The sequence below is a fragment of the Barbus barbus genome, assembly GCF_936440315.1.
Source record: "Barbus barbus genome assembly, chromosome: 37".
Classification (NCBI taxonomy): domain Eukaryota; kingdom Metazoa; phylum Chordata; class Actinopteri; order Cypriniformes; family Cyprinidae; genus Barbus; species Barbus barbus.
Window position 1 is genome coordinate 16,808,666 of NC_136715.1, and position 16,542 is coordinate 16,825,207.

At 35.6% G+C, this 16,542-nt stretch overlaps 1 protein-coding gene across 1 annotated transcript in view; it reads left to right on the plus strand.

Moving 5' to 3' along the window:
• Window positions 1-16,542, plus strand: part of LOC306856652 (succinate--CoA ligase [GDP-forming] subunit beta, mitochondrial-like) — a 115,235-nt gene that overhangs the window by 53,496 nt on the left and 45,197 nt on the right. The window contains exons 7-9 of the mRNA XM_079396015.1: window positions 4,837-4,933; window positions 7,529-7,690; window positions 9,332-9,474. Coding sequence (XP_079252141.1) covers window positions 4,837-4,933; window positions 7,529-7,690; window positions 9,332-9,474 — 402 coding nt within the window. The remainder of the gene's footprint in view (window positions 1-4,836; window positions 4,934-7,528; window positions 7,691-9,331; window positions 9,475-16,542) is intronic.

Here is a 16,542-nt window from a genome sequence, read left to right on the forward strand (position 1 = left end):
TGCGTTTTTCCTTGCCTGTCACGAAATGTGAGTCAAATGGAAAAATGGTATGTTAGACAATGTATTTTATAAGTATTGTATAAGTATTGATAAATATTGCGTTCAGATAACTACAAATATTTATAGACACTTAACATTTACCTATTGCTCTTTATATTTTGGGGAATTTAGGAGGGAATTTAAGAGAATGAAAATCCATGGAATTATTTTTGAAGGTCAAAATATGAAAATGATATATTACAAAGTACTGTATAAATCATTATCTAATCTTCCATAAGTGTTACAAAAGTATGAATTGCAAAATTTAAGCATTGCCAATGTATGAAATGTGAAAGCATTACACAATCTACTAAATTGTTTAATTTTGTAGATTTTGTTCAATTTTGTAGATTTCCTATATTCCTATATTCCAAAACTATGAAATGCTAAAGTATCGAACATTCTATGAGTATTACAAGAAGACAAGAAGTATTATACATTTTTTACAGAAACTTAAAATGATTGCATGTTAAAAATATTGCTGTTAAAACGATTAATAATATATGTGTGTATTTTATATATTTATTATGTTTATATATAATACAAACACATACAGTATATAGTTAGAAAATATTTACATGTATATATTTATATTCATATGATTTATATATAAATTTATTTAATACATAAACATAACATTCTTAAATATATACATGCATTTGTGTGTGTGTGTATTTATATATACATAACAAATATACACAGTACATACCCATATATTATATGAATAAAAACTTTTATTTTGGATGCGATTTAATTGTTTGACAGCACAGAATGAAAGGATTCATAAGGGTTATGAAAGTCTGAAATATTTTTACAGATGTGAATTGAGCTTACAATATGATTTACCATATATATATATATATATATATATATATATATATATATATATATATATATATATATATATATATATATATATATTATATATATATATTATATATATATATATATATATATATATATATATATATATATATATATATATATATATAAATAAATAAACACTGTTGACAAAAAGTAGGGGGGCATCTGTGAAAACTCTTCAAAAAGGCATATTTTTAATATTAACCTCGTCTCCCATCAGGACATATAGAGGAAATATTCCTATTAAAACTAATGGCAAGGAGTTTGTAAAGAATCAGTGTTTTCCGACCTTATATTTAAAACAACTTAAAGGAATCTGAAGTAGTTGATGTCATAATTAGGCTAAATCATGTTAACTTATAGAAACTGTCAACATTGTTTATCTGCGTATACAAGTGTATGATTTTGTCTGTACAGACATGGAGAAGCTTGGCATTATGAAAATTACTGCTAATGTCTGGCTTGTCAGTTTGGCTCTTCTAAAGTCATGCTTTTACAGTGCATCTTTTGCGAGCATCTATTTGAGTCAATGCTAATTAGAATGTTTGGGATGCAGTATACCATTAACTCAGCTTCACCACTTTGAAGTGCAGCGATATGACAAAGAGACGGCGCTCGCCTGTGCGTGCTGATGAGAGCAGTGCTACAATGTTTTCTGTCAGCATGCGCTCATTATCAAAAGCGCTTCTGTTGGCTATGGGAAAGAGAGATGTCATTTCTCTTAAGCGCTTTGAAAGTAGAATTTGTTAGGATGACATGCCTTCAGAAAGCACATGAAAAAGCAAAGTGTAGAGCAATAAGCAGTCGGTTATCTTTCCTGTCTTAACCTCTCGTCAAACCTTAGCTGTAGAAAACTGATTCAGATAATGCCTTTAGTAATGAAATGAATGAAAGAATGAACAAAAATAAATAGATTTATTTAAAATAATAACATTTACCTTTTACTTTTTATATTTTTGAGGTGATTAGGAGATTACTGTGATTATGAGCATGAATTTTAATTTGTCAAAAAAGATCCATAACCCTCGTTTTTGCACAGAAGGCTGTAGGGCACAGTAGGCATATATGTGTGTATGTATGTATATTTGAATGTATACACATATATATATATATATACATACACATATACATACACACACACATACATAGATATATATACATATACATACATATACACATTTATATATGTGTGTATGGATGGATTTTTTTGCATAAAAGCCTTGTCCGTCATAAGTAACCACAGATTTAAAAAATAAATAAATAAATAAAAAGTGATTTAAACAACAGTAAATAACCTTACAAAGCAATAGACCTGAAAATATTGCAAAACTTTATTTTGAAAAATAAGATTTTATTAAAATTCAGAATTGTTACAGAAAGTTAAGATGTTACAAAGTACTGTATAAATCATTATGTAATCTTCCATAAGTGTTGCAAAATTATTAAATATTTAAACTCTACAAAAGTATTACAAACATGAAATATGATGGCATTGCAAAATTTTGTTTGATAATTTACTATAGTAAAATAGTATTATAATCCACATAAGTATTACAAACAGGAAATGCAAAAATAATATTAGGAAATCAACAAATTTGTTTCTAAAAGGCAAAATACAAAACTATTAAATTATTCACGAAAGTTTTATGAAATGTGAAACTGCCATATAAAGTCAAGTCACCTTTATTTATATAACTCTTTTAACAATACAGATTGTGTCAAAGCACTTAACAGTATCAAACTGGAGGATAGAGTGTCAGTAATGTATAATAATATTAAACACTCAATTTTCAATTAAAGGCATTTCATTATTGAATTCAGAGATGTCATTGTCTAGCTCAGTTCAGTTTAAATAGTATCTGTGAAATCAAATTGACGATAATCGCTAGAAATGAACTGTCCCCAACTGAGCAAGCCAGAGGCGACAGCGGCAAGGAACCAAAACTCCCTCTGTGACAGAATGGAGAGAAAACCTTGGGAGAAACCAGGCTCAGTCGGGGGGCCAGTTCTCCTCTGGCCAGGATATTATTGTTTACTTATTGTTTTAATTAAAATTTTAAATGTATTATATTTTTATATTGTTGCAATTTCTAACAATAATAGTATTATGTAGTTAGGTATTTTATTATATTTTTAGTTATTTTGTTTTATTAGGGGCCAAGCCCCAATAATTTGTATGTTTTCTTTATTAGGGACCAAGCCCCATAGGGGAAAATGTGTTAAATGTGTATTTACACTCGTATGACGGACCACGGATAAAATTATGAGCCTGCTATGCAGCCAAGAGAGCAGGACAGGCCAGGATTAGACAGAACAACGGTCAGAGAACACAAATTGAGTTGATGTGAGGAGAACAGGGCAGGTGTTTGGTGAGAGATCAGTGTTAGCTTACAGATATACACACGTTAGCTAATGTAATCAGGCAATAGCAATGCTAGTATTGGTCATCTGAGTATTGATACTTACCAGTAATAGAAACTAATAAGTGTTGATCAGGCGTGTCACACTCGTTAATATAAGTGATCGTTAAGTTACACACCACCGCGGTGTTTGACGCAGATGCATTAGTGAAGTCCCGTCTCTTCAGCTGCACAAATGCACCGAGGCCCGGAAGATACCATCTTATTTCTTGTTAGGAAACCTGTGGACTCGATGTCCTGACAGGCTGGAGTTTGTGCAACCTCCACAAACACAATAATTTACCATGACAGTGATAAATTGAAATAAAAATAACTACCGAAAACACACTGACTCGCGCGCGCTCAAAGCAGAGTGCGGCACACGACTCCCTTATGTGACGTAATATGACGCGATGTTGAAAAAAAAAACGGTTTTTGAGAACTGTCAAGGAAAGCTTCACTTTTTCATCTAAATTTGTGCCCACGCGTCTTGTAAAACATTTTCAAATCCTGCATTAACGGTTCATATGGTATTTTCATAAAATATTATATATTCATTTGAATTTTTTTTTTAACCTGCAATATGCATTTTAAGCATAAAGGAGTAACTGTATCTAAAGTGCTAGAAAAGAGTCCATAGTTTCTGTTACATCAAGTTTTTCTGCGCTGTTGGATATGCTGAGGAATTGAGATAAATCAGGAAGATTACTTACCAAGCAGTCTTTTGTGATAGAAGTGATGGTTCTACCATACTTGTAACAAGGAGTAGAATTTACAGTTTTAGCTATATGGAGTTTACACAAGACTAGATAATGATCTGAGATATCATCGCTTTGCTGCAGAATTTCAACATCACTAACATCAATTCCATGTGACAGTATTAAATCTAGAGTATGATTTCGACAATGAGTAGATCCTGAAACGTGTTGTCTAACCCCAATAGAGTTCAGAATGTCTATGAATGCTGATCCTAATGCATCTTTTTCATTATCGCAAAAATATGAAATCTTCCATGAAAGTATGAAAAGTTACAGAACCTATGGATTAAAAAAATATGTATAACAGTATTATGAAATTGTTCTAAAAAGCACAAAATAGAAAATCATCAACAAATCAGTGTATTACAAAATCTCATATAACTAGCAAATCTCACTAACAATTTCCAGCAGTTTTCCAGTCGTAAGCCTGATTTTCATTGCCACTGGGAATCGGAGAGAGCTGCTCAACATTGCAATGTCTCTCAGCAGGGACGCATTAACTGCTACCGTGACTCCCTGCTGAGTTAATGGCCCTACCGACTCTAAATCAATTTATGTCACGTTTTGAAGTTTTCCACGTCAACTTTGACCATTCTGACCAATTGTCCGGTCAAAGATGCATCTTCTTTATTGCACAGTGTACAGTATATAGCCCAGAATGTATAAATATTTGTCTTCAGATGTGCTTGAGAGATGTCAAGGTAGTTTGAATGGCTTATATAAGTTCTCAGAGCTGTGCAGCTGGGTAATTAGTGCTCTCTGTGCTTCTGTCACAGGCTGCAGATCAGATTAAGCGACTCTATGATCTGTTCCTCAAAGTCGACGCCACTCAAGTCGAAGTCAATCCGCTTGGAGAAACACCTGAGGGACAAGGTAAGACGTGTCTGTGTGTGTCTGTGTTCGTGCGTGAATGACAGACAAAAACGCTTGCTCACAGATTGCATAAGAGCTTCTGTAAAGATCCAAATAGGACCTTGCAGCTTCCAAGGATAAATGTCATTTCACATTAATGTTTATATCAAACTCGTGGATATGGAGAGTGCTGCCTCAGCAACTTTACAGGGCTTCTCCCACGTAACCCTGGCACAAATATGTTCGTAATATGACCAAACGCTACTCCCAATACCATTTCCACTTGTTTTTTTTTTTTATAGGTACCTGTTAGAAAATGATGTAGGATGTTGTAACGTTTATTGGTATGAAATTATATACAGTAGGTCCAGAGAGGGTAATGCCTGCAGTATTAGCCTGTCAAATTAAAGAAGGGGAGAGAAATCATCTCGGCCCTGCACCATAATGGCAAAATGATTTAGTCCTCATAGGGGCCGTCACAAAAGTTCCACCACATTTTCTCTACTTTTTTCCTTTCTGTATTTTTGTTCTTTTAATTTCCTTTTTATTTTGTTGTCTTTTCTCATTTTATTTTATTTAAATTTTAAATTTTTTTATTTAATTATATATATACATATATATATATATATATATATATATATATATATATATATATATATATATATATATATATACATATATATACATACACACACACACACACACACACACACACACACACACACACACATATATATATATATATATATATACATACATGTGTATATATATATATACATACATGCATATACATATACATATATATACATATATATAATGTATGTGTATATATATATATGTACGTGTGTGTGTGTGTGTGTGTGTGTTTGTTTAATTTTAATTAATAGTTTTATTAATTTATTCGTTATTTTTCCTGTTCTTTTATTTACATTTTTAATGATTAATATATAACAGCAATATAATATAATACTATATAATTAATATATAATAGTTTTCTTTTTACTTTTTGTTGTATTTTTTCTGTTCTTTTTTATTTTTTAACGTTACATTTTTAATATTTATATTTTTACCTTTCTTTATTGTTCTTAACTCTTTATATTTCTCTGTACATGTGTCTTTATTTCAGGCTTTCATTTATTCTTTCGCTTAGTTTGTTTTTTCTATGAAAATCATAATAGAGCATTTCAGGAAACACGCATTAATCGTGATATTTTCTTGACAGCAGCATCAAAACAGAAGTCAACAAATGGCTTTGGCTGTCTTTAGATGCATTGTTTGCTTTGATTTATTTGTCAAAAGTGACAATAGCTGTCTTGGTCTCCTACTTAAAGCACTTTCAAAAGTATTAACAAACTGCATGTCTCCATTAAACATAAAAACCCCCACTGTTTTGTCAGATTGCGGTGGTGCATCTGATCTAGTTTCTTTGTTACTGTCTCTGCTTTGCATTCATCTTCTTTCCTTATCTGTTCTTTACCCATAGTTCCCTGCAAAAGTAAGTGAAACTCTCCTGGTAACAGTGTAAAGTTGAGTTTGATAATAGCTCAGTGAACCCAGTGTACTTCCCTACACAGATTTGCTTTGTTAGCGAGCGCCAAGTCCTTGCAGGCTCGAGAAGCTGCAAAACACTACAAATGAGAGACTTGCTGGGTCTGGTCACATACGACCAAGACAGTCACAGAAGACTCTATTCCCAGGCTAATTTTCTGATACAGCTTCTGTATTGGTTTGGCTGTCTGTTGTATAAGATGCTCCTTCTGCACAAAATGAGGTCTATAGATGTACATGGTGTCAGTAAAGATCATGTTGTAACTATGGACTTTTGTCATCAGCGCTGTATGACTGTGTTTACTTATATGCAGCTCCCTTTTCCCTTTCATAAATTATTCGATTTGGAACTGCCGTCACCAATTTGCCACATGCACTAGATCTATATTTGAATAATAACAGGTGCTTTGAAAAACTCATTGAACAAATTGAACATGTCTGAATCATGACCAACTGTAAAATAGAAACATTGACCATTGGAACGCCCTCCTAAATCAGTGTCATATGGATTTCTGTTTTATGAAGTCATAAAAATACATTAATAATCATAATCAACAAATTAGCCAATATTATCAAATTTGAGATATTGAATATTTTAAAGTGAACTGCATTTAAAATAAAGCTGTATTTAATTTTTGGTCAAAATATTTCTATTGTAATGTATTTTAAAATGAAGTCATCACTCCAGTCCTCAAAAAATCAATCCATAAATAAATTAAAATAAATTTTAAATAATGAACAAAATAAATAAACGCAACTTACTGCCCCGAAAATTTATAATAGCAAATAGTACTATGTGTGTATACAAACATAATTTCTTCTCTCCTGATTCTTGAATTATTACAGAATTAATGAGATTAGAGAAAAGGTTTGTTCAATTTGTTTGTGTGAACTGCAGTTTTTGGAATAGTACAAAATGACCTGTACACTTTGAAATTTAACTTTGCTTTTTTTTTATAATCTTTGTTTATACTTCCCTGTGTACTTTTGTATGAGTTTGACACAAAAGTGCATTGAAATGCAGTATATGACAGTATGTTCCAACACTTTTTTGCTGTCTGTCCACAGTGGTTTGCTTTGATGCGAAAATCAACTTTGACGACAATGCAGAGTTCAGACAGAAAGCTGTGTTCGCCATGGACAATACCGCAGAGAGCGACCCCTTGGAGACCGAAGCAGCCAAATATGATCTCAAGTACATCGGACTGGATGGAAACATAGCCTGTTTTGGTTTGTTTTAATCATTCATATACTAAAATACCAGATGAACTTCTACATTTCAAGCTCACGTCTCAAGGGATATTTCAAATCCAGCTTTAGAAATGCTCTTCTTAGTAGTTTCCAACATGTTTATTTTAGTCTTGAGAACAGGATTTTGTGAAAGTGTTACCAAACGGGCGCCGAGCCAGTCATCATCTCCAGCAGCTCTCTAACAGCTCCATAAGGGACCTGCCTGAACCGATGGGCTCTAATTAGCAGGAATCTTCCGGAAAAACGACTCGACCAAGATGATTGTTAGTCTACACATTTAAGTGGTCCCTCATTATAAATCCCGGCTCTCACAGCAAAGCTCCAAGAAAGTAGCATATAGACAAGCTGCGCGTAGAAGTGAGTTTTGTTAGTTTACACCTTAAAAGCTTTGTAAATCGGCAAAGCCACAGCTGTTCAGCTGAATTTCACTTTATTGAGTCGAGTGTCAGAGCCTGTGCCAACACGTTAGCTCAGCGCTAAAGAACAGAATGAGGGGAGATGTGTGAAGCCAGGAGAGCTGGGATGAGCAGGAAATGGCTGAATCAGGAAATGAACTGAATCACGACGAGATGGGACTCACCAGGCCGGCTAACACAGATACTACAACCATTCTTGACACCCTGTATACTTTAAGTCAAACACAATTCGCTTACCTTGAAAAGCAGTGGGCAGCAGATTTAAAGCTGAGCTATGTTTTCATTGGGGTTGGGATGTGAAATTACAGAAATTCTGGCCGTTATATTGTGTATCATTATAGCGAATGTTCTTTTCAATATACGGTAATGAAGGTCATTTAGGACTGGGGTTGTGAAATGTTAAAAGTGTCATAAAAGTCCATACAGTATTTTTGAATGAAGAACAGATTGAAATTTAAGCTGTGACAGAGTAAGTTAGCAATGTCCAAATTATTATAAACAAATCTTTTGAGTTAGATTCTTTTAATAAATCCATTGATCAATTTTGACCCAATGATTCTTATACAAATCTCACTCTGATTAATGATTTCAACTTCGTAACTAAGTTGCTAAAGTGTATAATCACTTTAATTTCCTCTATTCAACAGGCAACTTTATCATATAGCTTCAGAAGGCATGGCATATAGTTGTATAGATATATTTGTATATAATTGTGTTTTTTTATTATATAATTTATACTTTTATTATGTTTTTATCATGGACTTGTGCTTATCATGGACATTTTTTAAGCCTGGAGGTTCCTGTCCCTATAAATTTTAATTTCATACAAATAAGCAGCTGGCACATTATTAAAGGATTAGTTCACTTCCAGAAAAAAAAAAAAAATCTTGATTAATTATATAAATAACCCCCATGTCATCCAAAATGTTCATGTCTTTATTTCTTCAGTCGCAAAGAAATAGTTTTTTGAGGAAAACGTATTCCTTGGTTGTGATCGTGTAGAGCGCTTTGAAACTACACTTTGGACCTTCAACCCGTTGGGTCCCATTGAAGAAAAAAAAAATCCTGGAATGTTTTCCTCAAAAACCTTAATTTTTTTTGTGACTGAAGAAAGAAAGACATTAACATTTTGGATGACTGGATACAATGATCATTTTTAACTGAGATAATATTTTAATGTCCAAAACATGGTCTGTATCCACAGTTAACGGTGCTGGCCTTGCTATGGCAACATGTGATATTATCGACTTGCATGGTGGAAAGCCTGCTAACTTCTTGGACCTGGGTGGAGGTGTAAAGGAGAACCAGGTGTACGTAGCCTTCAAGCTTCTCACTGCCGATCCCAAGGTAGGAATGATTCTGTTCATCTGAACCAAAAATGTAAATACCCAAAGTTATTTTACTTCAACCATAAAAGATTAATATAAAGGTGTTTTGAGAGTGTGATAAGAAATAAAAAGTTAAAGTTGCTCTCCTTTAACTTCATTACAGTTCTCAATTTAGTATTACTTTTCCGCTCTTTGAAGTTTCCTCCGTGTGAGATTTTGTTGACTCCTTAGGCACTACAAAAGACTGGGCTTGCGGCCGAAGCCAGTTCTTTTTACCCTCATTATGAGCCTGTGCTCTGATCAATATCTTCGCTACAGTCACACTTTTCAGCAACACACCAAGACAGACAGACACACACATACATACACACACACCTCATAACTAATCTTTTCACCAATGCTTTTCTCCCCCAGACACACACTTGCTGTCCTCCTCCTGTTGATTACTCGCTCTGGAGTGTAAGATCCTTTTTCTTGCAGTTTTTACGAGCAGAGAAGTTGTTTCTCAGATAACGTTCCTTTTTCGAAGCACACCGGAATTCTTAACAATTTGCTGATAATATGCACCTGATTTGGTTTCAGCTCAGTTTGTTTGTATTCAGGATGCACACTGACATCTTCATAACAGAACTCTCTTTATAATAATGTGAACCAAAATTAATCTAGTATCATGTTCATTGTGTGTCAGAAAACAGGGATTTAATAGCACACCTTGCTCTTCAAGTATTCTAGCTTGAAGCAGCAACACTACGCACATTCATAAAGTGATTTCATCTAAAGATTGAATCGCTTCAATCTTTAGATTCATATTGTTGTCAGATGAAAGATATACACTTGTTTTTCTATTAATTTGTTTGCAAAAGAAAACAGAACAGAAAACTATGAAACGCAATGGGCAACATTTATTGTTGCCAAACAACACAAAAATATGCATTTATGCTACATTATTTTGCCCACTGAATCATACTTGATTAGATAAAGGAGGCGGAAAGATTGTGTTGAATATTTTCAAAGTCTATAAGTTGAAGTGTATAGTTCCAGTCTCCTCCTGTCTCTCCAGCCCTCCTGTCATCAATGGGGTACCTGAAATTTTCTAAGCTCTATTGGGGTGGAGTGGCGGCCCTCCCCTGCAGTCACACAGTTCCCATTCTGGAGCCTCTGTGTACAGTGATTTGCATTTCACAGAAGCGTTTCCCTGGCGGGATGAAATATGCAGTTGCCTTCTATCTTCCATCGGAAATGTTTGATTTGTTTGTTTTAGGAATCTTTTCCCTTGTCTCCTTCAAATCATTCTCATTAATTTACCAACTGATTAGTGGTCAGAATCAACCCACCCACACCTGTCAGAAAAAGCTGCAAAAATGAACTGGAAAACTAATAATTCAAATGGTCCTAAAACTGACACCTGAGGTACACCACTCTTCTAGTATAGGAATGTATTTAAGGAATGTTCTGAGGTTCAATGCAAATTAAGCTTAACTGACAGCAGTTGTTGCATAATGTTGATTACCTCAAAATTACCAAGCAAAAATACATTTTCAATGAAAGCAACCAAGTGAGGCAATACACATTAAAATACACTGTTTATAGCCACTAGAATTAAATGTTATAGTGTTAACATGAGACGAACAGAATTACCTACTAATCTGTGTAAAGTTGTAGCTAACTTTAAACTAAAACCTTTTCCAAGATGTTTGTGCAAGGATGCCAAGAAGGGAGGTTTTGTAACTTGTTTACTTGAGGTAACTTGAAGATATTACATTGGTGATGAATAGTTCGTCCACCTCCAGTGCGGGCCTACTGTAATGATAATTTCACTAATTTTACAGCTCAAAAAATGCACATTTTGTAAGAAAGAAATTAATGTGAGCTTGTTTTTCCTTTAAACCCAGTTCCGACAATGTTCAGTTTTGAACCAAGGGTTGGGTGAAATTATGTCTGAGTAATCGACATTGTGAAATAATTCTGTCAAGCGTAGCTTTTTTTGAACTCTGAACATTTTTAAAGTACAGCTAGAATTGCAGTATTTTATAGTTGACTTTGAAACTGAAGCATGGAGAGTTTAAGCTGATGTACTGCCAGACTGTGTAACCCTTCCTTTAGAGTCTGCAGGGAGGCAAATGCATTGTATATATGCACTCCTTTGATATACAAGATTTATTTTATTCTTACTCACCAAAGTTACCTTCACTGGCAGCTCAAAGGAGAGGCACTCTTGAACTCTCTCCCACTCTCACTTTCTTAGTTTCTCTCCTTTTTTCCTCGGACATGGGGCATTTGCACCCCAAGCCTTTTTTCCTCCCTTTCCAACCCTATTATAAAAGCCTCTCTTTTTATATTTATAATGGTTAGGTTGATAGATGAAGACATTACTATAGAAGTACGTGGAGAATGGACACATTTTGTAACACCTGGATTACATAAGTCAGTCTCCATCAATAGGCATTGTTCGAGTTCTTTATTTACGACAGAAATGTGGAAAATGAGCGATGGAGAACTCTTTACTTTTGAACTTAGTCAACACACACCACACATGGCGCATTGCAATGTTTTATCACGGAATATGAATAAAACATTACACATTTGCCACGGTTTTAGAAAAAGCCGAAAGCACCTGCAAGTCGAATCCAAATGGCAACGGCTAAACAACGCCATTATCCCACCCCCTCCCTCCAAAGTTAGATGTGGGAGACGTGGATGGATAGATGTTTTTGCTCGTGGCTATTTGGTCCCTATGCAGTGTAGTTTGGAGTGGGAGTGAATTAGGGCTGTGGCACGTCAGACGTGCTCCCAGGCACTGGGTGTTTGATGAAGGTGCTTGGCTGGGTAATTGTGACCGGTGGGGATTTCACCTGCCCTGGGTAGAGAAGGCTGCAGCACTGGGTTGTGTGATGTGTATTTGAGGTTAACTAGGAGCTGGCACTGGAGCTTGATACTATTTGCTGGCCGCTGCAAGGTAAATCTGAAACAAATGTTGTTGTGTGTCAGTTCTGTTGGTCGAACTGCTGTGAACATGAATGTTTGAGCTCCCGTACAGCACATTAATGTGTTATCTTGGAGATACAACTCAATCATTCTGTCCTGGAGATGACATGCTCAGGGCATCGTAGGATTGAATATCCCTCTCTTACACTGAAATGGTGCTGGTGCTCAACCTGGGAATCTGCCAGCCTCTCTCAGAACTGGCCCATGTTGAAAGCTAGACAATGATGTAACTGATTGCATGAAGTGTCCACAATTTTTTTTTTTTTTTTTAAAGTATTAAACTTGTAACATACATCATCCTTCGGTGCAAGATGTTGAATGTTGCAAGTACAAAACTTTAAAAATAAATATATATATTTTTTTAAAGATTGAAAGTATTGGAAACGTTTTTTAACATCCAAAATAGTTGAATTTAGCTTCTGTATGCTACCACATCAAAAGTTACAACAAATAAGATGTATGATTTTTATTTGTATTTTTTTTCAATTTGACAATTAGAATATTTGTAAATCAAACATTTTATTTTAGACCAACATTGGAAATACCTTTGGAGTTATGAGATTTAAGAACGTGCATATTATATACAGTATTGCAAATACAATTGATAGCTATTGTATATTTATATGATATTTATAAATAAATACAAATCTAATTAAAATTAGCATGTAATTAACATTTTATATACTACCATTCAAAAGTTTGCATTCTATAAGATTTTTGTAATGTTTTTGAAAAAAGGCCAGATTTACTAATATCTTGCGCAAGTGTAAACCCTCTTTTGGCATTAAAACGGTACTTTCAGGATTTACTAATGACACGCAGTGAAGAATTAGCGCTGAAAAGGCGTGGACATCGTTATTTTCGCGCCTGATCTTATTGAATATGCATTTGTAGGAGTTTCCCTTTCAGATGCAAAATTTATGGGAGGAGAGTATTAAAATGAATCATGCAACGCGATTTACTAAGCGTTTGCGCTTGTCAAATTACTGGTATTTGCGCCATTATTTAACACCCAAAAAAAGCATGTCTTAAACTATTTTGTGCCTGTGTCGTAAGTAGATCACCTGCTCCTGATGAGCATCGGTTCTGCTTATTTTCGACTACGCTAAGTTGCGCTGCACTTGGTATATTGAGTTGGTCGATATGTAAATGAGATCTGTGTTCTGTGTTCTTTAATTTGCACATTGTCAGTAAATCACCCGCGGAGATTTCCATGCCCATCTGCGCTGTTTTGGAATTGCGCTCTGACGCTAATTTGCCCTGATTAGTAAATTGTGCCCAAGTCTCTTATGTTCAGTAAGGCTGCATTTATTTGATCAGAGTAAAATAGTAATATTGTGAAATATTTCAATATATATCAAAACGTAATTTATTTTGTGATGGCATTACGCCAGTCTTTAGTGTCACATGATACTTCAGAAATCATTCTAATGATCTGTTTTTTTCTCAAGATACTTTTATGAATAGAATGTTTACAAAACATCATTTGTTAGAAATATAAATGTATTTTACTTTTGATAAATTTAATGCACACTTGCTGTTAAAAAAAGTAATCTTATTGATCCAGAAGTCTTAAACATTAGGGTTTATTTTTAAAAAATTTAGTCATTTTAATATTTAATCTTTCTTTTTATCATTTAGAATATATTGTATTTATATTTCAGTGTAAATGCATGAAAGCTCATTTTATCTGAAAATCTGTCATTTCAGTATGTGTTCCGTTTCCACAATCATTCTTATGCGGATGAGCTCATATTCAGCGGATGAGCTGCAAAATCCTGTTGGCTCGTTGTTTCCTGCTTCATGGCCAGAGTCTCTCGCAGGAGCATGGGGAGAGCATGCTAGTGAATAAAGCAGGATGGAAAGATGCGGTTTATGAAAAAGTGAGAGAGAGGTTAACGCTGGAGGATGAGAAGCCCTCTTTCTGCTCTCCTCATTACTGTCTGTGCCACTGTCTGCTCAACATTAAGCACGACTCTGGCCTTTATATACGAGTACTAACACACAAATATACTCTCGCTCCCACCTCGCACATACTCCATCATTTGTATCCTTTGGGGCCTCCATGACCCTGTCATCTCCATTGTGCTGGTGATGTTAGTGTATAATGATCAGTCGTCACTTCTCGGCTGTCTCAAGCCTGAGGGAATCACATTTCCCATTTGTTCCAAACACAGGCAATAAGAGCCAGCCCAATCTCCCAGCCCCAACATGGCCACCTCAGTAATGGAGCTCATTTCCCCTGCGTCTGGCTGTCTGGCCCCGGACCGCGTTCAACGAAGCCCCGCATCGCCAGATACTCGGCCCCTGCACTCAGACCATTAATGCTGACTGATAGAACAATGTCTCGCTGGCAGGAGACACATTTATTTTGTGAAGCTCAAGGAACAGTGAAGAATGCATAAGCAAACAATAACTAATCTTTCCACATGGGCTGAATTCGCATGGTGCCCACAGTCCTGCATCATTTTGATCCCTGACCGGGAACATGTAGATTATGTTTTCGGTTATGTAATTACTCGCTAGTAATCATTCCACCTGGTTAGGTAGTCTCGCAAAACAAGTTAGCTCCTAAGCGGTCGGGAGTTTGGGGGGATTTTTTCAACATTGTCAACACTTGTTTCAAAACTTTCTTTCCCACCCATGAGTATGATGGATGATGCTTTACCAAAGCCAATAAAACTAAGCGCTGTTCTTTCTGATGTGCTAGCAAGTGAGCAGCAAAGAAGCTGCTTTCAGTATTACCTTGCATGCATGAGGTCTCTGGAGTATGCTTGTTTTGTTTTGAAAATGTACTTCACGTGAGGCGTTTCTCAAAAAAGGGTTTGAGAGCTTATGCAAATTTGGGATAGAAAATGTGCTCAGAAATGCAAATCCTGCATTTCTTTATTCCGAATGAGGCAACGTCTATTGGATTTTCAGTAAGATCTCTTGGAGGTAGACACAGTTTTTCTTTTTTTAGTCCAGGTCATTATTTAATCTTCACAGCAGAAGTTTTTGCAGATTTTGAGGGGATGCAAACTGCGAAATGACTCGTGACTCTTAATTAGTCGTTTTAGCTCTGGGGCCGAATGGGGTGTTTTGAACTGCAGTGGTCCAAGTCTTAGGGCTGAAGATTAAAGTGAGTTATTGTGAAGAAATGTGGTGAGATCACTACCTTCCTGTTGTGTCCACCTTCTGCTATATTGAACCAGTGATGAGATGAAAATACTATTGGCCAATTACAACCAGAAATGTGATTATGACCTTGCTGACATAATAAATAGCACTTTGTAATGTTAAATGTAAACCTAACGTGTATAATTTCTGTGCCACTAACAGAACTAATGACTGGTTTCAAACCCCCCCCCCCCCCCTCCCCCCTCCCCAGGTAGGGGAAGGAGGGGAAGTCGTGGCCTAATGGTTAGAGAGTCGGACTCGTAATCCAAAGGTTGCAGGTTCGAGTCTCGGGCCGGCAGGGATTGTAGGTGGGGGGAGTGAATGTCCAGCGCTCTCTCCACCCTCAATACCACGACTGAGGTGCCCTTGAGCAAGGCACCGAACCCCCAACTGCTCCCCTGGCGCCGCAGCATAAATGCTGCCCACTGCTCCGGGTGCGTGTTCACGGTGTGTGTGTGCACGTTGGATGGGTTAAATGCAGAGCACGAATTCAGAGTATGGATCACCATACTTGGCAGTATGTCACTTAAAAAAAAAAAAAAAAAAAGGTAGTCCCAGTCCAAACTGTCACTGGTTGAGCCAAGTCGGGTCATTTTGCACTTCCATTAGGTGGTTTTAGTGGCGCAGAATGTATACTGTTCACTTTAAAGTTTGTTGGAGCTCATTTAAAAAGACTGTTAGTCTGTAGATGGTTTTTAATGGGAACTATAAATGTTCCGATTGCCCAGTAGTGCCCTGTGAAGTGCACATCACAGGATATTTTACCATAAGTCTATATGGTCAGTTTTGAAGGGCATTGCGTACAGCATAGGGAACAATTGTATGTCAGTGTATTTTTCTATTTTAAAATGTATTTTATTTGTTATGGCAAAACTGAATATTCAGCATCATTACAATTTTTTTCAGGATTCTTTGGTGAATAGAAAGTTCAAAAGAGCATTTC